At 38.9% G+C, this 26,717-nt stretch overlaps 1 protein-coding gene across 3 annotated transcripts in view; it reads left to right on the top strand.

Moving 5' to 3' along the window:
- DSCAM (DS cell adhesion molecule) overlaps positions 1-26,717 on the top strand; it is an 827,811-nt gene that overhangs the window by 510,548 nt on the left and 290,546 nt on the right. For all 3 annotated transcript variants that reach the window (XM_034948080.3, XM_063601284.1, XM_063601283.1), the window contains exon 9: positions 16,208-16,486. In XM_034948080.3, the coding sequence (XP_034803971.3) occupies positions 16,208-16,486 (279 nt within the window). The remainder of the gene's footprint in view (positions 1-16,207; positions 16,487-26,717) is intronic.

Genomic DNA, 26,717 nt, shown 5'->3' with positions numbered 1-26,717 from the left:
GTCATAGTTTAGGCCCTTCCATTTAAGTCTTTAATCCAGTTTGAGTTTAATTGTGTATATGGCATTAGAGACATCATAAATTAAAGTTAATGATCCAATTCCATTTTTCTGCTTGTGGGTATCTAGTTTTCCCAACACCATTTACTGAAAAGACCCCATTGTGTGCTCTTGGCTCCTTTGTTAAAAATCAGTTTGCTGTAAATGTGTGGATTTACCATTCTGGTCCATTGGTCTATGATTTTATGGAAGTACAATGCTGTTTGGTTATTATAGTTCAGTAGTATACTTTGAAGTCATGTGGTGTGATGCCTCTAGCTTTGTTCTTTTTCCTCAAGATTGCTTTGGCTATTCTGGCTCTTTTTTGGTTATATTGGAATTTTAGGATTTTTTTTTTCTATATCTGTGAAAAACGTCGTTGGTATTTTGGTAGAAAGTACATTGACTCTGTAGGTCACTTCAGGTAAGATGGGCATTTTAACAATATGAATTCTTTTCATCCATGAACACAAGTTATATTTCCATTTATTTCTGTCTTTCTCAACTTCTTTCACCAGTGTTTTATACTTATCACTGTAGAGATCTTTCACCTCCTTGGTTAATTTATTCATAAGTATTTTAGTTTTTGTAGCTATTGTAAATGAGATTGTTTAATTTTTTTCAGATAGTTCGCTATTAGTGTATACAAGCACTACTGATTTTTGCCTTGTAGCTTTATCATATGATTATTTCAATAGGTGTAGAAAAATACTTGACAAAATTTAACATCCTTTCATGATAAATATTCTCAACAATTTAGATACAGAAGGAATGTTCCTCAACATAATAAAGGCCATACATGACAAACCTACAGCTAACATTGTACTCAATGGAGAGAAGTTGGAAGCTTTTCCTTAAGATTCTGAACAAAAAAAAAAAGATGCACACTCTTGCCACTTCCATTCAACATGGCACTGGAAGTCTCAGCCAAAGCAATTAGGCAAGAGAAAGAAATACAAGGCATTCAGATAATTCAAATTGGAAAGGAAGAAATTAACTTGTTTGCAAATGACATGACCATATATATAGAAAACCCTAAGACACCACCAAAAAGGATTAGAAGTAATAAACCAATTCAGTAAAGTTGCAGGATACAAAATCAACATATAAGAATACAATTCTTTTATTTAGTTTAAATTGCAAGATGAATTATGTGTTATAATACTTGTTGCACTTGCTGAACATGGGAAACTTAGAGAAGGAGAGAATTATGTAGAGATAAGAAAGGAAAAAGAATGCCAAGCAAATTACTAACACTTTTGCTGCCTAATTCATAATTAATCTGCAAATACACACACGTATGTGCACCCACCACAGGGAAAAACTCTGACAGTGCTAAAAATAATGCCGTGATAATGACATTTTAAGTCAGAAATAACAACTCTCAATTATTCAGAACCATGCAGTAGGATCTTTTATATGCATTGACTCAAAACACACGTAAATTGTTTAAATATATAAATTCAATAAAATTGTGTACTTCATACACCTATATAACATTTATATGCATTATATTTTAAATATAAAGATATATAAATATAAAACACAAATATAAATATACATATAGTTATATATGTATGTTATATATAAGTACATATATATGTGGTTACAGATATATAAATGCATGATACAATTATAGACCCTTAGAATCTTAGGGCTATAAATCAACTTGAAGTTCATCTAGACCAGCCTCCCATGTGATATTCAACATGCCCCTGGACTGTACCCCACATTTTTCTAGACTCTTCCTGCACGGTCTGTGCAGTGGTTCACTAAGCTCTCAGCCCTTTCTGTTTCTACATGGCTGTGATTGTCAGACAGTTCTTCCTCTGTCTGACATACATACAAATAGAGATACATACAAATATGCCTTCTCTAGCTCTTCTCTTCTTTCTGGTTCGAATATTCCCTCTAGAGCAACACTAAATAGTTCCCCGTTTCTCCACATAAAGCTCCCAATCGTGCAAAAGACTAAGCTTTGTCTTCCTGGCTAACCATCTCTAGCATCCCCATTTGTTTAAATACTTTGTATGCAACAGAGTTCAGCAGCTCCTTTCCTTTGAAGGACACACTGATGTGTCTATTTTATCTCAATGAAACATAGCCCTCTGGGCATTTTCTAATGAATAAAAGAGGGGAATGAGAGTGCCACCTCTGTCCTGAAGACAAGAACGCCTAGTTGCAGCCCATGTCCCACTGTTGAGCCATGGTTTGGGACTCATGAACAAAAATCCCAACGGTGAATTTTGTTTTTGTTTTGTCAACTTTTGGCTGACACCACACCATTATCATCTGTCCATGCAAGATCCTTATTTTGTTTTATTTTAACTTGCCCCCCCTTTTTTTCAACCATCCACCAATTCTGGTATCGTTTGTCCCTGTCTCATAGGCACAGACTTATGTGTACTTAATATATTTATTTTAAATTAATTTTCTAGCATCCTTATTTAGACATGCATGTAAATATATACAATAACAGCACAAAAGTGAATGCTTAGTTTGCCCCCCACCCAGCCCTTTGACTCTGTACAAATACTACCATGGGTAGCTTATAAATGTGTCCATGTGTAGTATTAATATTACTAGAGGGCCAGTAGTAGAATTGTTAGGTCATAGAATTTAACTTCACTAATAATTGCATAGCCACTCTCCAAAATTCCTATACCAGTTTACTTTACCACCAGCTATGCATTAGAGGTCCCAGTTCCCCGCATCCTGGTACCTGTGTTTCTATTTGTGACAAAGCTGATTGATGTAAAGGAGCTCTTTGTTTTAATTTGTTTTCTTTTCATTACTATTGTGCTTGAATGTCTTTTTATACTCTCAGGAGATGTCTGAGGATTTCATCTATGCATTGCTTTGTGCATTTGCTATCACTCCTGCTCCTTCTTCCTGCTTTGCTGTAGTTCTTTAGTATAAATATGAATCTCTTATTACTTAGAAATGATTGTGAATGTCTTTTCCAAGGCTGTCTTTTCTCTCTTTAACTTTGCCTTTGTCTTCATTTGGACCTTGTTTAAGAAATTTATGAGCTCATGAAGATGCATTCCTATTTTTTTCTGTATTTGTTCTATGTCTCTATTTTTACTGTTTGCATTTAGGCCTTCAACCCACACTGAGCTTCACAGATATAGTAAAGCTGGGGTCCAATATATTTTTTAGCTATATCGAGTCAGTTATCCCAATATCTATTAAATGACCTATGTTTTCTTCTCCTCTCCTTCTACCAAGATACCATGATAGTGCTGTCAGAGGCAGTCTTAGTTCTGTGAAATATATTGACTACCTTTTTCTACCCTTGTCTCACTGTAACATATTTCAGCACTTTACTTAAAAAAAAAAGCCTCTTCAAGTCAGTTATTATTAATAACCAAGCTTCTAAAGAGCTATGACCTTTTCTAAGCCAAAGTCATGAAAAATACTTCTCAAGCAAATAATCTATTACTAACAATCCTCGTAAAGAAACTAATTGGAAAAATAAGCCAAGTTTTAAAATGAATACCAGTGATTTTATGAATCTTGTTTACTTCTGTTATTAAGCCTGGTTGTCGTCACCTCTGGTTGGGGTCACATGGCTTTGCTTCCATCAGAAGTCCATATAAACAAAAATAAAATAATTGTACCTCATCTAGATGACACTTTTCTCTAACTAAATAAGTAAAACATGAGATATGTTTCATTTTCTTGATGCCTTGATGATTCAAATGGCTTTTCTTTTCATATTAAAAATGCAGAAAAGTAACTCAGTTTTATTACAGTCTTCTGTATGAAAGTATTATTGCTCTCAACCAGGGGAAACATAACCTGTCATCCTGCTCAGACCATGGTGACTCTAATTGTTTACATATAGAAATTGTCATGAGTTTTTAAGTTCTTGGTCATTTTAATCTTTTAAAGAAACTATTTCAACATAATATGATTATGGCTTTACAATACACTCCATAAAAATAACTTTCAAGAGATGTTTCATATGATTGAAGACTCAAATGGCCCCAAGAAATTATCCAGTTCTTTCCACCACATTCCCCTTTAGGCATCTGGTTGACAATATTGCAGGGCATCCATTTTTCTTGGAAGTGCATTGGAAGGAGACACTGCCATGCTTCTCAGAGCTTGTTTTACTCTTTTACGCCCCCAAATTTCAAGTAGTTTATTTTTTCCCTTTATTGTATCCAACTTGCATCTTTCGTGTTTCTCTTTATTATAATTCTACTTTATGCCTTGGGATGTCTTTTTCTTGTTCCTAAAACATTTTAATTATTTTTTTTCCTCCCATGGACTTACTTGATAATTTTAAACAATTTTTGGGAAAAAAGTTATTTGCCTTCCTTTTATTTCCTTTTCTCTCTCTCTCTCTTTTTCTTTTTTCTTTTCTTTCTTTTTTTTTTTTTTTTTTTGAGAAAGAGTTTCACTCTTGTTGCCCAGGCTGGAGTGTAATGGCACAATATCGGCTCACTGCAATCTCTGCTTCCTGGGTTCAAGCAATTCTCCTACCTCAGCCTCCCAAGTAACTGGGATTACAGGGGTGAGCCACCATGCCCAGCTAATTTTTGTATTTTTAGCAGAGATGGGGTTTCACTGTGTTGGCCAGGCTGGACTCAAACTCCTGACCTCAGATGATCCGCCCACCTCAGCCTCCCAAAGTGCTGGGATTACAGGCGTGAGCCACTGCACCCAGCCCCCTTACTTCATTGTTATATTTATGACTCTTTACCTCTTTTCACAGTCTAGCAGTCTAAAATAAGCATCCTATAGAAGAACTACTTTGTTTAAAATCATTGTAGAAAAGTTAGCTACTCTTATTCCTGATATATTCCAATTATTAGAGATAAAAACTGAATTTTTGCTCAGAACACTAGCTAAACTTGGGCCAGCTGAATAAGCAAAAACAACAAAAACAAACACAGCATTTTTTTTTAAGTTAGTGAGCAACAATTTTAAAATTCACCTTTTAAACGTTTTCCCTTGCTTCTTTTTTTATTCTTCTTCTATCTTTTCCTTGTTCTGAGGGAAAATAACAAGGTACTGTTCATCATGTATAGAGGGGTATATTTGAAAGAGAACTCAGCACTAATTCTCTTCTAGTCCCAGTCCCAGATGAGTTAAAGTAATGTGAATGGATGGTTGAAGTATATGGAGAGTGTGTCACACACAGACCTGGTTTTGTTATTAATGGTGCATGCATTTTTGCTGTAGATGAAACAAACCGTTGTGGTTGGGTTTTTCAGGAAGCTGACTCTGAGATGGATGCTAGTGTGCAGGGTGTTTATCAAGGAGTGCCTTATGATCAACAACCGAGGAGGGAAGGACAGGAAGAAGGACTGGGCGAAGAAAGAGTGAGCTGGGATGCAGGCCAATGACAGTGAGCTCTGGAGCAAGAACAGTCCTTCAGGGTTGTCCTGAGTTTGGGCAGAATTGCTCCTCAATCAGTCACTAGATTGAGGACACTCCAAAAAAGAGCCTGTCCTTGGGTGAAGTGGGCCTCTGCAGCTGAGACAATCTCCGAGGTGGCCAATAACTTCCAGATGACATCACCCCCTCAATTGGTGGTAACATGTCCTTTCTTGAAAGGAATCTGGTCAGTGCAACTCCTCCCACTTACGTAGATGTCAAATGGCTATACATGTGGGTCTTAAACACCTTTTCCTAAACACATTTTTTCATTCAATTGCGCCCACTGGCCGGGCGTGGTGGCTCACGCCTGTAATCCCAGCACTTTGGGAGGCCAAGGCGGGTAAATTAACTGAGGTCAGGAGTTTGAGACCAGCCTGGCTAACATGGTGAAACCCTGTCTCTACCAAAAATACAAAAATTAGCCAGGTGTAGTGGCGGGCACCTGTAGTACCAGCTACTCGGGAGTCTTATGAGGCAGGAGAATTGCTTGAACCCGGGAGGCGGAGGTTGCCATGAACCGAGATCATGCCACTGCACTCCAGCCTGAGCAACAAGATGGGAAACAAGAATCTGTCTCAAAAAAAAAAAAATTACTCCCGCTTTCTATAATGACATGAGTCCAATATTTCAAATTAGAAATGAGAAATGTTACATTCTACCATAGTGTATTGTGCTGTAGTTCGTAGCTCAATTGGACCTTTGTCATCAGAACAAGTTTCAACTCAAAAAATCTCTTTAGTTTTGTGAGTCCTAAGATGTTTTTTAAAAATGTATTCAGATAATACTTGTGCGTCTGCTGTTAATGAGATCAAGTAATAATAGGATGGTCACTGCCAGCAAGGTGTTGGGGTCTGTGGGAGAACCCACAGACAAATGATGGCAACACACGACAGGAAGCAGCAAATGTCCTGGGCGAGGGGCAGCAGAAGGTCCAAAACAGCAGCCATGACACCCGGCGCAGGAGAACAGCAGGGAGACAAAGAAGAGAAACGCAGACGTCAACACAATGCCATCAGAGAAATATGCAGTATGTGTTTTAGGAGCAGAGGAAGTGGACATTTATCTAGTTCTGGGCATAGGGTAGGCTGAGAAGTCTTGAGGAGCCAAAAAAGAATGTCCAAGAAAAGCTGAGTTGAATCTCAAAAGGGTCTAGAGCCTGAAATGGTTTCCAAAAGCAGAAACAATTGAGCGTAGTTTTGCCATTATAAGATGATCAGAGTGAGAATGGGGCTCGGACAGGGTGTGGGGACAGAGGTGGGTCAGGTGCAGTTGCTCACATGTAAGAGCCCCTATGGCTGACACAAAGGATACTCCCAGTAAGCGAAGGTCTGCATCTGCACAGAGAGGACCAGGCCTTGGAGAGTTAGCACATCCTGCTGAATCCTAAAGGTGTTGGAGCAGAGGGAAATGCTCGCAGCAAAGTTTTAGAAACATTAATCTGGTTGAGGTGGGTAAGATATATCACAGTGCAGAAAGATTAAAAAAAAAAAAAAAAAGAATGACCAGTTAGGACACAATTGAAAGAGTTGTAATTAAAAAGGTGATAGTACTGTGTTTGGAAAAAGAGAAACCACACAAAAGACATGTTGAGAATTGGAGTAGACAATACATAGCACACTCTCAGCAGCTGGACACAAAAAGAAATGCACAACTAGGAACGCTTTTATTATTCGAAGCTTCTTGCAACCAAAATATTTTGCTATCACTACTAAGAACAGAGAATTGAAGAAGCTTAGATTAAGGGGAAACTTGCTATGTTTGGTTTGGGATTTGAGATGCTTCTGAGACATCAAGATGAAGATATTGACATACTACTGAACAAGCAGGCATGAATCTTGAGAAGGAGTTTTTGTTTGAAAATTCAGATTAGGAGTCAACGGCATTGAGCTGACAGCTGGGGCAAAGGAGGTGCTGAGACCACCAGGGAGAGAGAAGGAAGAACAAGGCCAGGTCAGAACACTGAGGAACAATGGTTCCATTAGCGTATGATTAGTAAGAGACATTCCTTTCCATCTGAATTGTTGAACTATTTATTTATGGTTTTCAATCTCATAATTCAATTTTGTAATGTGTAGTATGATTCTTCAAATGAATGTGATATCCACCCTCATTAACTTTTGCCGTGGGATCTATGAACTCTCATAAACTCTTGTAGGGTACTTATCTATCTTTTAGACATTTAAAGTAAATACGCATAAGTGAACAGAGATGGTGACTGATAGGGTTTGGCTGTGTCCCCACCCAAATCTCATCTTGAATTTTACTCCCATAATTCCCACGTGTTGTGGGAGGGACCTGGTGGGAGATAATTGAATCATGGGGGCAGTTTCCCCATACTGTTCTCGTGGTAGTAAATAAGTCTTATGAGTTCTGATGGTTTTATCAGGGATTTCCGCTTTTGCGTCTTCCTCATTCTCTTTGCCTGCTGCCATCCATGTAAGGTGGGACTTGCTTCTCCTTGCTTTCTACCATGATTGTGAGGCTCCCCCAGCCACGTGGACCTGTAAGTGCAATTAAACTCTTTCTTTTGTAAATAGCCCAGTCTTGGGTATGTCTTTATCCGCAGCATGAAAATGGACTAACACAGTGACAAAATTTATTATTTTAAAGAATATATTACTGGCCCATTTAATTAACTTAGAAATAATTTCAAATCATATTTACTATGAAAAAAATTGTGTGATACAATTCTAATCATGGAACAAAGCTAACACTGCAATGGCCATATTAGAATCTTTATTGTGTAAAATAAAGAATAATTCTATATAGGAAAAACAATATGCATTATGAAATAATACCAGGAAATAAAATAATTCAATCCACTGTTTAAAATTACAATATAATATGAGGAAAGATTTTTATCACATCAGTAACTATAGCGGACATAATGTTCTTCTATTTTATTTCATTTAATTTTAAGTTCCAAGGTACATGTGCAGGATGTACAAGTTTGTCACATAGGTAAATGTGTGCCATGGTGGTATGCTGCACCTGTCAACCCATCACCTAGGTATTAAGCCCAGCATGCATTAGCTATTTTTCCTGATGCTTTCCCTCCCCTTACCCATGCTTTCACATGCTTTCTTCCTCTCCCTGTGTCCATGAGTTCTCATTGTTCAACTCCCGCTTATAAGTGAGAACATGCAGTGTTTGGTTTCCTGTTCCTGCATTAGTTTGCGGAAGATAATGGCTTCCAGCTCCATCCATGTCCCTGCAAAGGACATGATCTCATTCCTTTCTATGGCTGCAAAGTATTCCATGGGGTTTTTTTACCACCTTTAATCTCTTGGTGCCCACTCTGAGTGAGAATTGTGAAATTTGGCCTGCATGATTTAGTTGTTAGTATGGCTGTGGTCAAAAAGTCAAAAGATAACAAGTGTTGGCAAGGCTGTGTGGAGAAAATGGAACCCCGTACAGTGTTGGTGGGGATGTAAATTAGTGTAGACATGATAGGAAACAATAGGAAGTTTCCTAAAAAAATTTATATAATCCAGTAATTCCACTGCTGGGTGTATATCCAGAGGAAATGAAATCACTCTGTGAAGGGGGTACCTGTGATCCCACGTTCATGGCAGCACTATCCACGACAGCCAAGACATGGAAACAACCTAAGTGTCCATTGGTAGATGAATGGATACAGAAAATGTCACACACACATACACACACACACACACACATGCACGCACACACGAACATTATTTAGCCTTTCTTGTTTCTTTTCTCCAAGTCACAGCAGGTTCAGTGCCTTGACACTTTCTGAAACTAAGGAAGACATGGATGATTGGGTCCAGCTATTTTTTTCTGTCCATGGGGAACATGTTTTCTTAGAATGGAGAATGTGGCCAGAGACAACTTTGGTCTGCTGTTTTTACTTATAACTCCTCCCCTAAAGGAGGTATACTTCTCATCTGAGTACACCTTAGATAATTCAAAAGATGTAAATTTATCAAAATATACTCAAAACTCCTACTTCATTCATCCACAGAAATTCACATGTGGTATTTCAAATCTATGTCTAGAGAAAAACAGATACTTGAAACATTTTTTAAAGTTTTGTATGATTTGGGCTATTACAAATATGCCCAAGACACAGTTCTTTAAGGAAACCTTAAAGATAGATCCTAAAAGTCATCTCCACCACACTGCAAGGACAATGCCTTGTCCTTCCCTGGATCCTTCCCACCCAGAAGGCAGGGCCAAAGAATTCCCCACTGGCTCACTCTTGCCTTTTTCGCCTAGGTCAATGTCAGTTAATATCAGCTCATATTGAACCCTGCGGGGAGCTTGGAGTGAGAGGCTAAGAAGGGAAACTAATGGAATCTAAGTTGATGTGACCCACGCAGCCTCTGGTTTCTTTTAGCACCCACCGGCTCCAGCAGTATCCTTATCACTCCCTCATCATATGTCTCTGCATCTTGGCCTCCTGCCCTTCCTGCTAAAGCAGGTGCAGGTCACGGGACCAGCAGCCTAAGTCACAGTAAGCTAGGTGCATCTCTGGCTGCTGCTGGTTGGAAGTCACTGATCTCAGGGAAACAAACTCACATAGCAATTCAGAGTTGGCGCGAGGACCGTACCTAAATAAACAAGGCCAGATATTGACTCAAGCTCCCCAACTGGCCCTGCCAGCAGAGGGGAGAGTTGGCACAGTAGTTAGAAGTCCTCGGCCCCTAGGCTAATAAGACTATGAAGAGGAGCTTCACTCTTGTCCCTGCCATGTCGTCATTATTAAGTCCTGGAAGTGTCTGCCTGATCCTCTTTTCTAAGTCATTCTTTTTTTTTTTTTTTAAATTATACTTTAAGCTTTAGGGTACATGTGCACAATGTACACGTTAGTTACACATGTATACATGTGCCATGCTGGTGTGCTGCACCCATTAACTTGTCATTTAGCATTAGGTATATCTCCTAATGCTATCCCTCCCCCCTCCCCCCACCCCACAACAGTACCCAGAATGTGATGTTCCCCTTGCTGTGTCCATGTGTTCTCATTGTTCAGTTCCCATCTATGAGTGAGAACATGCGGTGTTTGGTTTTTTGTCCTTGCGACAATGATAGACTGGATTAAGAAAATGTGGCACATATACACCATGGAATACTATGCAGCCATAAAAAATGATGAGTTCATGTCCTTTGTAGGGACATGGATGAAATTGGAAATCATCATTCTCAGTAAACTAAGTCATTCTTAATGACTTCAGGATTGTCTAAAGTGCAGAGTGTAAACATATGTTCATCATCACCTCTGAAAGTTTTTTTCTAAAAAACATTATTCAATCAAAATGAACAAGACATCCAGGCTCCGTGGCTCACGCCTATAATCCCAGCACTTTGGGAGGCCAAGGCAGGTGGATCACATGAGGTCAGGAGTTCGAGACCAGCCTGGCCAACATGGTGAAACCCCGTCTCTACTAAAAATACAAAAAAAAATTAGCCAAGCATAGTGGCGTGTGCCTGTAATCCCAGCTACTTGGGAGGCTGAGGCAGGAGAATCACTTGAGCCCGGGAGGTGGAGGTTGCAGTGAGGCGAGATCATGCCACTGAACTCCAGCCTAGGCAACAAGAGTGAAAACTCCATTTAAAAAAGAAAAAGAAAGAAAAGAAAAAAAAAAAGAAAGAACAGGACACTATTTATCCCACTAGTTGTGGGAAATAAAAAAGATAAACTTGATAGATCTCCTGCCCTCCTGGGTCACTCTACTTAAGAAAATGGGCACGTCCATAAATCACTGTACTCACTTGAGTCATCAATGTGATAAATTCCATACAAGAGTTTTGAACAAGAGTGAGTAGAGGAACCGTTTACTTGTGTTGTATGTACATTGTGGAGAACTATATCAGACTGGGTCAGTAATCTAAAATTTAGCTAAACGATGTTGTTAAGTAGCAGAATTGACCAAATAACCAGACTTATGGGTGAGGAGATCTTGAAGGTATACCCCGGACTAGAAACTCCCACCTGCTCACAGCCTCATCATTTTGGAGTCACACCTTGCACTGAACTGGACAGTAAATAGCCCTATGGCTGCGCAGAAGAGCTACTTGCTGTCTATTTCAATGCAAGCTGATAATGAACTGTGTTTCATTATCACCTTGTTACACATGAGGAGATAGAATCGCAGAGCTAAATAAGCTGGATCAAGATAACACTGCTAATCACCCAGAATTGATGAGCACCCCACCCATGATTTTATCAAAGTCTTATACTCCTCTTCTCTAGGAGAAATCAAAACATTTCCCTCCATGAAGAAGAATATACAATTAATTTTTAAGAGACAAGACAGAAATATATTAGTCTGATCTAATATTCTTGTTAAGAGTTTAGATACAGTAAGAGTCAAAATTGACATTTGGCAGTATTCAGTGGCTCTGAGCTGCCTAGAAAAAGGACCCCCGCCATTATGTGGAGTGAAATACACAAGCCTGGTAATAAATGACCTTTATCAGATATTTACATACTTCTTGTAGAAAGGGTATGTCAAAAGCAGTGCATGTCATATTCGGGATTTCTGCTCCTATGATATACAAGCTTTTACTGTCAGCAAGATTCAGATAATTTACCTTATTTAGGTGATATCATGAATCACGTAATCGGTGTGTCTCAAATAGGAGGTTCAGCTTTCCCAAAATCATGAGAAGAGTTTTCTAATCACTGGAGTTACTTTGTGCCATTGATTTTATGTCTTATGAATATAAAATATAAGACTTAAGACGCTTTAAAAATTTTATGCATTTGTATGCAGCAGACTTGCAACTCACAGCTGATGCAAGCAAGGCAACTTAAGCAGTGAAGAAAGAATTGACATGATTGACAAATAGGTCTTGTGATTTAATTTACATTAACAATGATGTAATGTGCATACTGACCTAATGTGTCCTTACATAATGTGGCAAGCAAAGCAACACATAGCAAACCTAATTTTGATATTCTGCTAGGAAAACACTTTTCCTTATGACTAAACTTTTCTTTGATATTTATTTTAACCATTTTGGAAAGGCTTTTTTTTGGTAGATATGTTTTAAAATATTTTAAATGTATCTTTTTTATTTAATATGTTAACCGTGACTTATAATTCAGAATGCTAATTAAGTATTATGATTTTGTATTAATTACAAAAATGCTGACTACTAAGGGCAATGTGCTCCCAAACAAAATGTCATCCGACTACTACTGTGTGTGTTGCGTTTTTGTGTCTGTTCTTTATAATTTACTTTTAGTTTCTCACCCTCCTCCTTTTGCTTGCCAATTGTGGCTTCTTACTAAGCCCTCTTCAATATGCCTGAACTCCCAGAATCTGATTTAGGCCAAGATATCAGATAACTGACAGTGTTGTAATGATTTAAAATAAGATGTTCAAAGCAAGGGATTATCCTTGGAGTGATGTGTATGAGATTTAGTGCATTAGCTTTCTGACACTGGTTTTTCAGTGCTTTGGAAGTGTACTTCTTGATTTTCAGCCCTGTTGCTTTGTACTAAAGTAATGATAAAAATATTCCTTAAATACCATACACTGATGAATTGCAAATATTTTGGAATTATAGAAAACACAGGGTTTTGGTTTTCGTTTTGGTTTTAATGCTGATTCTTCTATAGCTACCTCTTACTTCTGTTCTTGAAAATTTGTATGTGCATATATTTCCTCTATTCTATAACTCTCTTATTCTCTAAAGGGACATTCTAATACTTTACAATTATTTACAACCTACACTCTATGTTTTCCTTTTTTTTTTTTTTTGAGACGGAGTTTCGCTCTGTCTCCCATGCTGGAGTGCAGTGACATGACCTTGGCTCACTGCAACCTCCGCCTCCCGGGTTCAAACAATTCTCCTGCCTCAGCCTCCCTAGTAGCTGGGACTATAGGTGCGCGCCACCATGCCTGGCTAATTTTTTTTTTATTTTTAGTAGAAACGAGGTTTTGCCATGTTGGCCAGGCTGCTCACGAACTCCTGACCTCTGGTGATTTGCCCACCTGGGCCTCCCAAAGTGCTGGGATTACAGGCGTGAGCCACCATGCCCGGCCTTCTTATTAAATAGCTAGATTAAAAAATATGCTATGTCTTACCTTTCTTTCTTGATTTGGAGAAAGTAAATCCTTACGTATTCCTTCTCCCTGTTGTAACTGATAGAGAAAATTAGCCCAGTAACGTTTCAACTTACCTGTTTTTTCCTCATCTTAAAGGCTTGTGAAATAGAACAAATGCTAAGAAACTGATTCAGATACACAACTAAGTTTGAGAATTACTGTGTTAACTCATTCAGAGCTCAAGGCAGCACTCTATTTTATAAATAAGGAAACTGAGACCCTGAGAGGGGTTAAGTAACTGTAGTAAGTAGCATAGCTGAACTTAAACCAAAGTAGCCTGGCTCCAAAGTTCTTATCTTAGAAAAATTGTCTGTAATTCAGACAGTAAGCACCAAGCCAAGTTTTGTCTGAGTACGCTGACAAACAGGTTTTTGTGTCCAAGAAATCAAAGGGGAGGAAATGTAATTATTTTCTTTAATAAAGCATAGCAATTTAGTATTAATAATATTTACATATATAGTGAGCATTTATGCCACTTGGGGGCAAGATTTAAAGAAATACAAGCACCTTTGGTACAACATGACATTTTCTCCAGCACATTCCAACTGAGAACGTTCATACCTCAGTCTGACCCGATTCTCTCCACCAGCACTGGATAGAATCTCATCCTGAGACCTTTTTCTCTTAGCATCAGATCAGCCCTTTTCAATCCCAAAGATCTAACTTTACATGGAGAATCCACAGCAGGATTGACATTGAGTATGCTTGTCGGTACCTTTGACCATTTAAAAAAATTAATTTCCCTGGTAAAACCTAACTTGAGCCACCTAGTTCTTCGACCTCTGGCTGTACTTGCAATTTTGAGTTCTAGCTCCCAACTGCTTTTGAAAGCAGACAGCAGTCATAGTGATAATATGAAATAAGAGAAGCGCCATGGCTGCACTTCCTTGCTGTCTGCGGCCTATGGCTATATATGGAAGTTCCACTGGCAGAGGCTGATGGGTTATGCTCATTGCTGTGTGCCCAGCACGTTCACTGCTGCCACACACATCCCAGGTGCTCAATAAACATGACTTGATTGAACGAACAAATAAATGAATGAATGGTTTTCTATTCAAATTTCTCAGCCGGATCCCTTACCTCTTCCTTAAGCTGATAGTTGAAATGGACTTACAATTGTTGAATAAACTAGAAACCTTTAATAACTTCATTAGGAAAAACTCGTAGTTTAATAATTGGTTTATATTAGATTATCACATGATTAATCATCTTAGTTTGTACTCTTAGTCATTTCCAAGCCCCTGCATACAAATAAACCTTTTTCTTTCCAAGAATGTATGCAAAAACACAAAAAAGGCTTACATTACAGGCTCCGATATTAGTTACATTGACATGATTTAAGCCCTCCGAGAATAGTTAACTAGTTCTAAGACCAAAAGGGCAAGGTAACATCTTTGAGTATCACTTTTCCCATCTGCAAAGTAAAGCAATAAATAACTAATCCGTAAGGCAGATGAAATAGCATATTACTTTGCTCATAACTAACAAGTAACAGGTAGAGTTCAAATGTGGTTCATCTGACTCCATTTTAACTATTTCAGAATGCTAATACCCTATGACATCATCTAGGAGGGCACTGAGGAAGAGAGTTCCTAAGGCAAGGTGGACAAAACAGGCATCACTCAGCAAAACTGGATCAGGAAAGAGCTTTCCAGGCTGAGTTTGCTTGCAGTGTCCATGGCAGGCCAGGCTGAAGGCTGTAACCCGACCTCCTTAGCAATACATCAGCAAGTCAAATAACCTGCCACAGACCAGTTCACAATTAAAAGTTACACACATAAAGTGTGCAAAACTAAGAGATGCAAAGTAAAGGTGTAGTTATTCTAATATGAAATAATAATTTTTAATTAATGGTTGTTATTAGTTGGACATAACAGAGAGCTTTAACAATAAAATTGGAATATTTATTTTACTTTTGTTTTTTTTAGTTTTTTAGAGACAGGCTGGAGTCACCCAGGCTGGAGTGCACTGGTGCCCTCGTAGCTTACTGCAGCCTCGAACTCCTGGGCTCAAGGTATCCTCCCGCCTTGGCCTCCTCAGTAGCTGGGACCAGAGATGCACACCATCGCACCGGGCTAATTTTTTTAAAAAAATGTTGTAGATATGGGGGTCCCGTTATGTTGCCCAGGCTAGTCTTGAACTCCTGGCCTCAAGTGTTCCTCCTGCCTTGGCCTCCCAAAGTGCTGGGATTACAGGTGTGAGCCACAACATCCAGCCAAAATTGGAATCTCTGCTTCTTCAGTGGGTTTAGAATATGCCTATTTACATGGCAGGAAACAATTAGAAGGGGAACACTAATTGTAGTGTCATAGTCGCAGAGTAGGAAAGAAACCTCCTCTTGTATACATCATTTTAAAAGGCTTTGAAGGAAAACCAAACCTAAATCCCTCTTTCACACTATTTACACTACAGATATAATCTGAAATGTTTTCATTCAAAAATAATTTTTAAATTAAAAAAGGTTTCTTGAACAAAATTAAGTAACTTGCTGCAGTACAAATTGAACCATGCTTTTTATTTAAAATGATGAGAACATTCAAGTAACAGAAGCAGAATTTCAAATTTGCTACAGTTCCTGTATTTCTATGCTATGTCTATGATCGTCTGTACTACCCTTTCAGTGCCGTATACAGGGTTAAAGGAAAAGCAAATGTAGAATAAGCACAGTTTGTTATTAGCTTTCTTTTTTCTTGCAGTTCCGCCTTTCATACAACCCTTTGAGTTTCCAAGATTCTCCATTGGGCAGCGGGTCTTCATCCCCTGTGTTGTGGTCTCAGGGGACTTACCCATCACGATCACCTGGCAGAAGGACGGCCGGCCAATCCCTGGGAGCCTTGGGGTGACCATTGACAATATTGACTTCACGAGCTCCTTGAGGATTTCCAATCTCTCCCTCATGCACAATGGGAATTACACCTGCATAGCCCGGAATGAGGCCGCCGCTGTGGAGCACCAAAGCCAGTTGATTGTCAGAGGTGAGCAAAGGATCATGAGCCATGTGGCATCTGTAGAGTTGATTTAACCATGGTTTAAGATGATGGGGCTTGAAATATTGTGAAAATAACTAGAACTTAGAAATTCAGTTTTATCTCACTAAAAAAAAAAAAAAAAAAAAAAAATGACTCTAAACCCAACCATGAATTCCCCTAAACTCCAAGATAAGGTTTTATTTACCTAAAATATGTTTTAAATAATTAATAGCTAAGAAGGTGGGAGCCATAGGATTTAATTCATGAAATAAGGCTTCCGTATGCTAAGCCAATGAGTTTTGAGGACTAACGTCCATGAGCTTTTGCTTTATTGTATTCATATAATATTTTTAGTATTTCTTATTTCAATAAATGGTTTTTTAAAAAATATGTCTCAAAGCTATATATCAAAGTTTTTCTAAAGAGCCATGAAATCGCTTTTCATAATGTTTGTTTTAGTTTTAGAAATGTGGTTTTCTTTGCCCATCTATTCTATTTAGCATTAAATCTATCATTATTTTGGGACGCCATTGCAATGTTTTAAAATTAAGCAGAGTGTGGTAGTACTTATTCAAAAAAGTTAAAATAGGGTAGGCTAACTTGCAGAAAATATTGGCAGTAATCTCATTACATCTAAACTGTAAGCTTCAGTCTTATTTTGAACTTCTATTCAAGTCACCAAATTCCCATTAAGGCTCACACTCTTCATCTATGAAATAAGCTGCTAGTGTTCTCTAATGTATATCAAACACAGATATTCTGTGATGTTTATGATTCTCCAAGAGTACTATACATTAATCTACCATTACAATATTCATCCACATTGCAGAAGTAACTGTCTGAAGTTAAAGATTTATATTAACAATGATTATTTGCATTTTAAAATTCCCCAGATTGTGGTCCCAGAGTGGTTGTTAGGAGGGGGAGGATTTCTGTAATTTCCCAGAGAGTGGAGATAGCTCTTTCTTGAGCAGGAGATTCTCATGTCCTTCTTCGTTCCTTACTCCTTGTCCCCTTGATACCTCTTCTTCCTTGCCAACTGGGAAGAAATGCACTTTTTATCTACCTGCCAGCAAAAGGAAGTGACACAGACTTAGAAGTCATAGGAAGAAACTAACTTTGTATTTCTGAAAAAAAAAAATTTCTCAGGTGAATAATTTAGAAAATATATATTCAGTTAGACACAAACTTAGCATCCTCATGACATTTTTCTCATTTCCACCTTGCACTTTGGAGTGGAAGAATTGGGATACTTGATTTTTTCCCAAATTTTGAAAGATAAATAAAAAAGGGGGCCAACCTAGTATCTGTTTCCCAAGCGTTTTCTTATAAGCAGAGTTAACTCTTGGGTTTGTGAAGGGCAAAATAGTACATCAGCCTGCTTTCTATATAATCTGCTCTGAAGGATCCAGGCCAGGAATCTGAAACGTCAGATAAAAATGTACGGGGATGCTTTTTGTACAACTTGCCCTTGCAGAAAAGGCAACCAGAAGTTTTTAACCAAGGCAAAATCAGATGAGCTGAAAATGAGCCTAGCTATTTGGGATAATGTAGCTGATCATGATATGGCTGATGTCTCCATGTGATTGTTCTTCAAATATGTTAAGTAAGCTTTAGTTAAATTAATATTAAATCACCAGTGAGATAATGCAGCCTAGAGGAAGAAAATGTGCTTCACAAACAGGTCAGTGTGACTGGAGAAACAGGCAGGGACAAGGTGATGTGGGACTGTGGTTCTCAATCCAGACAGTTCTGTAGAATCTCCTGGGAGGCTTAAGAAAACACTGATGTGCATTTTTTGGTCCCAATCTACACCAATTAAATCATAATCTTTAGGGGTAAATCCATCTTCCAGATCTCTGGGGAATTGTTCTTTTTTCCCAAAAATCACTAGTTAGTGGTTCTCAAACTTTGTTGTACATTCAGATTGCATAGGGAGGTCTAAAAAGGTCCCGATGACCAGGATGAAGCTCCCATCAATTAAATAACCATCTTTGGAGGTGGGACCCAGGCATCAATAATTTGTAAAATCCACAAGTTTATTCTAATATGTAGCCAAGTCTCAGTTCCAGCCCCCTGAGTAATTAGAACGTGCAGCCATTTTGAGGTGTGGATTTTTTTCTAGATTAAAGAGTTGGCACTGTTGACTTTAACCACCACGGCACTATGGCCTGATTGATCTTTTTAGTTGTCACACTAGTAGCTGTCTGAAGAATGGACTGGGCTAGAAAGCAAGAAGAGTAGTTAACAGGCTATTTCAGACATTCAGGCAAGATAAAAATGCCTTGGATGAAGGTGTTAATGTTAAGGTCATGAGAAGCAGTGGAATTCACAATCTATTTTGGTGGTGAAGCAAATAAAACATGCTTATGGAGTGAATGTTGCAAATGAGATAAAGAAGAACCTTTAGTGGAATCATGCTTTGCCTAATAACAAGGTGAATGAAAGTGTCTTTAGCAGAAGCAGAGAAGAAATGAGGAAGAACAGTATTGACAAGGGGAATAATGGTCAATGATATGGGAGAAGCACCTGTCCCAGCAGTCACTAGGGCACTGCAACATTTAAGGCCCCAGAGTAAGAGAAGGAGGAATCAGCAGAAGAGATGAAGAGGGAAAAGGAGCAGCCTGTAAAGGAGGAGAAAATCCAGTGGACTGTGGCACTCTAGAAGCAAAATCAGAAATAAATCGAGAAAGAGAATATTAAACAGTATTGAATCCTGCTGAAAGTAGACAAAGAGGAAAACCAAGAGTTGGTCACTGGTTTAGGAAGATGGATATTGTTTATGACCTTGATGGATATTGTTTATGACCTGGTGTCATTGCAGTGAGGGCTTGATTAGAGGAGCTTCAGAAAAGAAAGAAGGTCAATGTGCAGGAACTCAGAAAACACAACTATTTTTATATTTTTAGGAATTTTGCTATCACAGGAGGCAGTAAAATGGAGACAAAGTTGGAAATGGACATGGGGCAAGGGCAGGAGTTATTTTTAAGACTGGATACTTTACAGCCTGCTTTATGCTTATGAGAATAAGCCAGTAGAGAGGAAAAAAATATGTGGCAAGATAAAGAGGAGATTATTACAGGATCAAAGTCCTTGAGTTAGTGAATGCAACCAGAATTCTTTGTACCAGTGCAGTAGTACGTTCAAAGTAGTATAATAACAACCATGGTGTGAAGCTCCAGTAGGTAGCACCAACAGAAATGATTGAAAATTATAGGGAGGGGGGATGTTTTGGGTCAAAGAAGTGGAAAAACAAAAATTATCTAATAGGACCATCACAGAGTAACAGGTAACACATTTATCCTCCTACTACAAACCAACTATAAAATTGGTCTAATATATATAAGAACTGCTTTCAGGAACAAAACAAAGTGCATGAAGTGAGTTCCAAATTCACCCCAGATAGCTGCTTGGGGTACTTTCTGCACATGACAGAGAGTGCAGAGCCCAAATAGATCACAGTGATCTTGGCAGGTGGAGAAAACAGAGAGAGAAATTGAAAGATACTAAGATGATTACTGGGTATTGAAGGACAAGCTACTGGAGATTAGGGAGCTATTCAAAGAAAGGTCTCTAGAAATCTGTACAGGGCTCCTTTGCAGTTTCAGCTGAATACTGTTCTTCACATGCACAGGGTGCTAGCAGAAGTTGCACATTGCTTGGGAATGCTGGAGTTCTAACTAGCCAGAATAGGGGAATTCAGCCGAAATCTCAGGAATGCCACACCCTAGGAGTAGGACTAATCTATCCCCAGCATAAGGGTTACTCTAGACCAGCCCTAAAAGAGCCTAAGAAGATTCTTGGCAAGATAAAACCTCCACTAGTAAGTTAATTGTGTGCATAAACAACATTTGACACTAAAAAGGAAGACAACAAAATCCAGACCCCCCAACAGCATAGCATATCCACAGTCTACTGCATTCAATAAACACAGGCACACCTGATTTTATCACACTTTTCTTTTTTGTTGTTGTTGTTGTGTTTTTTTATTTTATTTTTTATTTTATTATTATTATACTTTAAGTTTTAGGGTATATGTGCACAATGTGCAGGTTAGTTACATATGTATACATGTGCCATGCTGGTGCGCTGCACCCACTAACTCGTCATCTAGCACTAGGTATATCTCCCAATGCTATCCCTCCCCGCTCCCCTCATCCCACAACAGTCCCCAGAGTGTGGTGTTCCCCTTCCTGTGTCCATGTGTTCTCATTGTTCAATTCCCACCCATGAGTGAGAATATGCAGTGTTTGGTTTTTTGTTCTTGCGATAGTTTACTGAGAATGATGATTTCCAATTTCATCCATGTCCCTACAAAGGACATGAACTCATCATTTTTTATGGCTGCATAGTATTCCATGGTGTATATGTGCCACATTTTCTTAATCCAGTCTATCACTGTTGGACATTTGGGTTGGTTCCAAGTCTTTGCTATTGTGAATAGTGCCTCAATAAACATACGTGTGCATGTGTCTTTATAGCAGCATGATTTATAGTCCTTTGGGTATATACCCAGTAATGGGATGGCTGGGTCAAATGGTATTTCTAGTTCTAGATCCCTGAGGAATCGCCACACTGACTTCCACAATGGTTTAACTAGTTTACAGTCCCACCAACCGTGTAAAAGTGTTCCTATTTCTCCACATCCTCTCCAGCACCTGTTGTTTCCTGACTTTTTAACGATTGCCATTCTAACTGGTGTGAGATGGTATCTCATTGTGGTTTTGATTTGCATTTCTCTGATGGCCAGTGACGGTGAGCATTTTTTCATGTGTTTTTTGGCTGCATAAATGTCTTCTTTTGAGAAGTGTCTGTTCATGTCCTTCGCCTACTTTTTGATGGGGTTGTTTGTTTTTTTCTTGTAAATTTGTTTGAGTTCATTGTAGATTCTGGATATTAGCCCTTTGTCAGATGAGTAGGTTGTGAAAATTTTCTCCCATTTTGTAGGTTGCCTGTTCACTCTGATGGTAGTTTCTTTTCCTGTGCAGAAGCTCTTTAGTTTAATTAGATCCCAAAAAGAGTCCAGGACCAGATGGATTCACAGCCGAATTCTACCAGAGGTACAAGGAGGAACTGGTACCATTCCTTCTGAAACTATTCCAATCAATAGAAAAAGAGGGAATCCTCCCTAACTCATTTTATGAGGCCAGCGTCATCCTGATACCAAAGCTGGGCAGAGACACAACCAAAAAAGATAATTTTAGACCAATATCCTTGATGAACATTGATGCAAAAATCCTCAATAAAATACTGGCAAACTGAATCCAGCAGCACATCAAAAAGCTTATCCACCATGATCAAATGGGCTTCATCCCTGGGATGCAAGGCTGGTTCAATATACACAAATTAATAAATGTAATCTAGCATATAACAGAACCAAAGACAAAAACCACATGATTATCTCAATAGATGCAGAAAAGGCCTTTGACAAAATTCAACAACCCTTCATGCTAAAAACTCTCAATAAATTAGGTATTGATGGGACGTATCTCAAAATAATAAGAGCTATCCATGACAAACCCACAGCCAATATCATACTGAATGGGCAAAAACTGGAAGCATTCCCTTTGAAAACTGGCACAAGACAGGGATGCCCTCTCTCACCACTCCTATTCAACGTAGTGTTGGAAGTTCTGGCCAGGGCATTCAGGCAGGAGAAGGAAATAAAGGGTATTCAATTAGGAAAAAAGGAAGTCCAATTGTCCCTGTTCGCAGATGACATGATTGTATATCTAGAAAACCCCATTGTCTCAGCCCAAAATCTTCTTAAGCTGATAAGCAACTTCAGCAAAGTCTCAGGATACAAAATCAATGTACAAAAATCACAAGCATTCTTATATACCAGTAACAGACAAACAGCCAAATTATGAATGAACTCCCATTCACAATTGCTTCAAAGAGAATAAAATACCTAGGAATCCAACTTACAAGGGATGTGAAGGACCTCTTCAAGGAGAACTACAAACCACTGCTCAATGAAATAAAAGAGGATACAAACAAATGGAAGAACATTCCATGCTCATGGGTAGGAAGAATCAATATCGTGAAAATGGCCATACTGCCCAAGGTAATTTATAGATTCAATGCCATCCCCATCAAGCTACCAATGACTTTCTTCATAGAATTGGAAAAAACTACTTTAAAGTTCATATGGCACCAAAAAAGAGCCTGCATTGCCAAGTCAATCCTAAGCCAAAAGAACAAAGCTGGAGGCATCACGCTACCTGACTTCAAACTATACTACAAGGCTACAGTAACCAAAACAGCATGGCACTGGTACCAAAACAGAGATATAGACCAATGGAACAGAACAGAGCCCTCAGAAATAACGCCGCATATCTACAACTATCTGATCTTTGACAAACCTGAGAAAAACCAGCAATGGGGAAAGGATTCCCTATTTAATAAATGGTACTGGGAAAACTGGCTAGCCATATGTAGAAAGCTGAAACTGGATCCCTTCCTTACACCTTATACAAAAAATTAATTCAAGATGGATTAAAGACTTAAACCTTAGACCTAAAACCATAAAAACCCTAGAAGAAAACCTAGGCATTACCATTTAGGACATAGGCATGGGCAAGGACTTCATGTCTAAAACACCAAAAGCAATGGCAACAAAAGCCAAAATTGACAAATGGGATCTAATTAAACTAAAGAGCTTCTGCACTTTTCTTTTCTTCCTTTTTTTTTTTTTTTTTTTGAGACGGGATCTTGCTCTGTCACCCAGGCTGCAATACATTGGGCCAATCTCCACTCACTGCAACCTCTACCTCCCGGGTTCACACCATTCTCCTGCCTCAGCTTCCTGAGTAGCTTGGATTACAGGCATGTGCCAACATGCCAAGCTATTTTTTTTATTTTTAGTAGAGACAAGGTTTCACCACGTTGGCCAGGCTGGTCTCGAACTCCTGGCCTCAGGTGATGCACCCCACTTGGCCTCCCAAAGTGCCGAGATTACAGGAGTGAGCCACCATGCCCGGCCACACTTTGCTTTATTGTGCTTCCCAGATACCGCATTTTTTACAAGTTGAAGGTTTGTGGCAATCCTGCATTGAGCAAGTCTATGGGGACCATTTTTTCCAACAGTGTGTGCTCACTTCGTGTCTGTATGTCACATTTTGGTAATTCTTGCAACATTTGAAACTTTATCATTATTATTATGTCTGTTACGGTGATTGGTAATCAGTAATCTCTGGTGTTACTATTATAATGTTACTATTATAATTGTTCAGTAGCCATATGAGATGGCAAACTTAATCGATAAATGTTGTGTGTGTTCTGACCACTCTACTAACCAACCATTTCCCAGTCTCCATTTCTCAGCTTCCCTATTTCCTAAGACAACAATACTGACCATTTCTCAGCTTCCCTACTTCCTAAGACATAACAATATTGAAATTAGGCCAATGAATGGCCCCACAACAGTCTCCAGTGTTTGAGTGAGAGGAGGAATCATTGCGCATCTCTCACTTTAAATCAAAAGCTAGAAATGATTGCATTCAGTGAGGAAGGCATTTGAAAGCCAAGAGAGGCCGGAAGCTGGGCTTCCTATGCCAAACTGTTTGCCACATTGTGAACACAAAGGAAAAGTTCTTGAGGGCAATGAAAAATGCTACTCCAGTGAACACACAAATGGTAAAGTGAAACAGCCTCGTTGCTAATATGGAGAACGTTTAAATAGTATGGATACAGAAAACCAAACCAGCCACCACATTCCCTTAAGTACAAGCTTGATACAGGGCAAGGCCCTAACTCTCTTCTATGAAGGCTGAGTGACATGAGGAAGCTGCATAAGAAAAGTTTGACCTGGGGTCATTGTAAAGCTTAGCACATTTTTTGATAGCCTGGGTTACTGGGAAGATTTGTAAAGACTTGATCTAAAATAAATTAGCTGTTGTCTTGAGGAAAATATAAGAAAACAAAAACAACACCCCAAAAGCAAAAATATCTTAGCTGTTATGTATGAGCCAATAAGAGCCAAATCTCATAGCTCTTATGACAGTGGACTGATGGTTTCCCTGATATCCTGCTCAGTGGAGTGACCTTGGCATTGATTAAGGTATTAGAAATAAAGCATTAGGCTTCATGACAGAGCACTCCTGCCCTTTGCTTCCTGTTGTGGTCTCTAGACCACTCACAGGAAAGCACCAACACAACAGTTCCTATCTGTGATTCCAAAGGAGGGCCGTTTTCTCACACTTTTTTATATCTTCTGATGGGTCTATGGTTTCTGGCTTTTAATGGTGAACTGCCACATAGAGAAACAAGCACATTGGCTAAAATAGTTGACTGTCGGTTGACAGGAAAAATGAAAATCATAGAAGGTTGCTGTTTTATTGCCATCTGTTGATCCAATTTTTGATAGAATTCTCATGCTATGATTTTACTTCATTCATTCATTCTTACACAAAATATTTCTTACATATTTGTTTTATAATAGGTGCTGTTATGAGTGCCGAGGATACCATGGTGATTAGAATAAAGACACCAAGTCTCTGCCCATTAAGGTTCAAATTCTAGTGAAGGGAAGAGATAATGAACAAACAATGTCAGTTATCTACAAGGACTATGAAAAATAAACATGATGTATGTGGATTGAGAAAGATGGGGATGAAAATAGTATTTTAGGTAGGCTGGGCAGGGGAAGGCTTTCTGGAGAGATCTCTGAGCAGAGACTTGACTGAAGTGAAGGCGTACATCCCAGGGAATTGTAGGAAGCGAGTTCCAAGCAGAGGGACCAACAAGTCTGAAGACTGAGTGTGGAGTGAGTTTTGTGTGTTCACAGCCCAGCAAGAGGCCCAAAGTGCCTCCTATTAAGTAAGAGAGGACAGAAAGGCAGAGATATAAGCAGAGGCCAGGCCATCTATTCTCAGAGTGATGGGAAAGCAATAGGTTTAATTGTCAGTGTCATAAATTAAATCTTACCTAGACTTTGGCCAAGTCCCATCTCAACTAAATGTCACCGAGTAGAGAATGGTGGTATTTATCCATGCACCCCCTCCCACCTCCACCAAATGGCTTTCATTAAAACTGAATTTCTGCCCAGGTTTACAGCTAGGGAAACCTAAATTCATTCTTTGGAAATATATAGCAACTTAGAAGCCATGGCTTCCAAACATAAAACGCTGGACTACATTTAAAACTAGAAAAATGCCTGTCTTATTATAACCATAGTATTGTTTCTTTAAAAATAAAACAACAGAAGTATTCCACCCCCCACCAACACACACAAAATAAGCAGATCAAGCCAAAGACCTCTGTGTTTTAAACAACCTTCATTTTAGGCAACACCAGGAGTAAACTTCCTCAAAGAAACGTATTTGAAACTTCAGATATTCTCAGCCTATGTGGATCCCATGACAAGATTTTGGTATTTTGGAATATATATCAAATTGTTCTTTTTGGGGAGACAGGAGTGCTGGTTATGTGCACGTAATTATGATTCAGAGAAGTGTTTGGCAATGTTAGCCATATTTCGTCTTGGAGATGTGATGTAATTATGTAGTTGAACCTATTCATCTCTTTAATTACTCTTCCTCCCCACTAGAAAAACTGCTCTGTATTAGTCCATTTTTATGCTGCTGATAAACACATACCCAAGACTGGCTAATTTATAAAGAAAAAGAGGATTAATGGACTTACAGTTCCACAGGTGGCTGGGAGGTGAAAGGCAAGTCTTACGTGGTGGCAGGCAAGAGAGAGCTTGTGCAGGGGAAATCCCCTTTATAAAATCATCAGATCTCATGAGACTCATTCACTATCACGAGAACAGCATGGGGAAGATCCGCCCCCTGTGGTTAAATTACTTCCCACTGGATCCCTCCCACAATATGTGGGAATTGTGGGAGCTACAATTCAAGATGAGATTTGGGTGGGGACACTACCAAACCATATCATGCTCTATTGGAAAACCAACTATATTGGCAAGCAGGCTCACCACAATATACTAAATAATGTGTTATACTAATAAAAGGAAATCAAAATATCATCTTTAAAAAAGGAAACCAACAACTTTGGGGAATTATACACCCAGACAATATAGAGTACTGGTGGTCTTTTTGTTCTGTCATAAGTTTTGGCCCAAACGGCAACAGTCCCAAAGGCTTCACATCCTTCCATCTCAGGCTCTGTATCTTCTTGGCCAGAGTCCTCCTATGAGGCTGTCTTCTGCTGTCCCTCAGATGGCACTTCCATTGGGTCCACTCTTCTCAAAGACCTCGGGCTTTGGGGGTCA

This window comes from Pan paniscus, chromosome 22 (genome assembly GCF_029289425.2).
Source record: "Pan paniscus chromosome 22, NHGRI_mPanPan1-v2.0_pri, whole genome shotgun sequence".
NCBI classification, from domain to species: domain Eukaryota; kingdom Metazoa; phylum Chordata; class Mammalia; order Primates; family Hominidae; genus Pan; species Pan paniscus.
The sequence above is the reverse complement of the archived record's forward strand: the minus strand, read 5'-3'. Positions and strand labels throughout refer to the sequence as shown.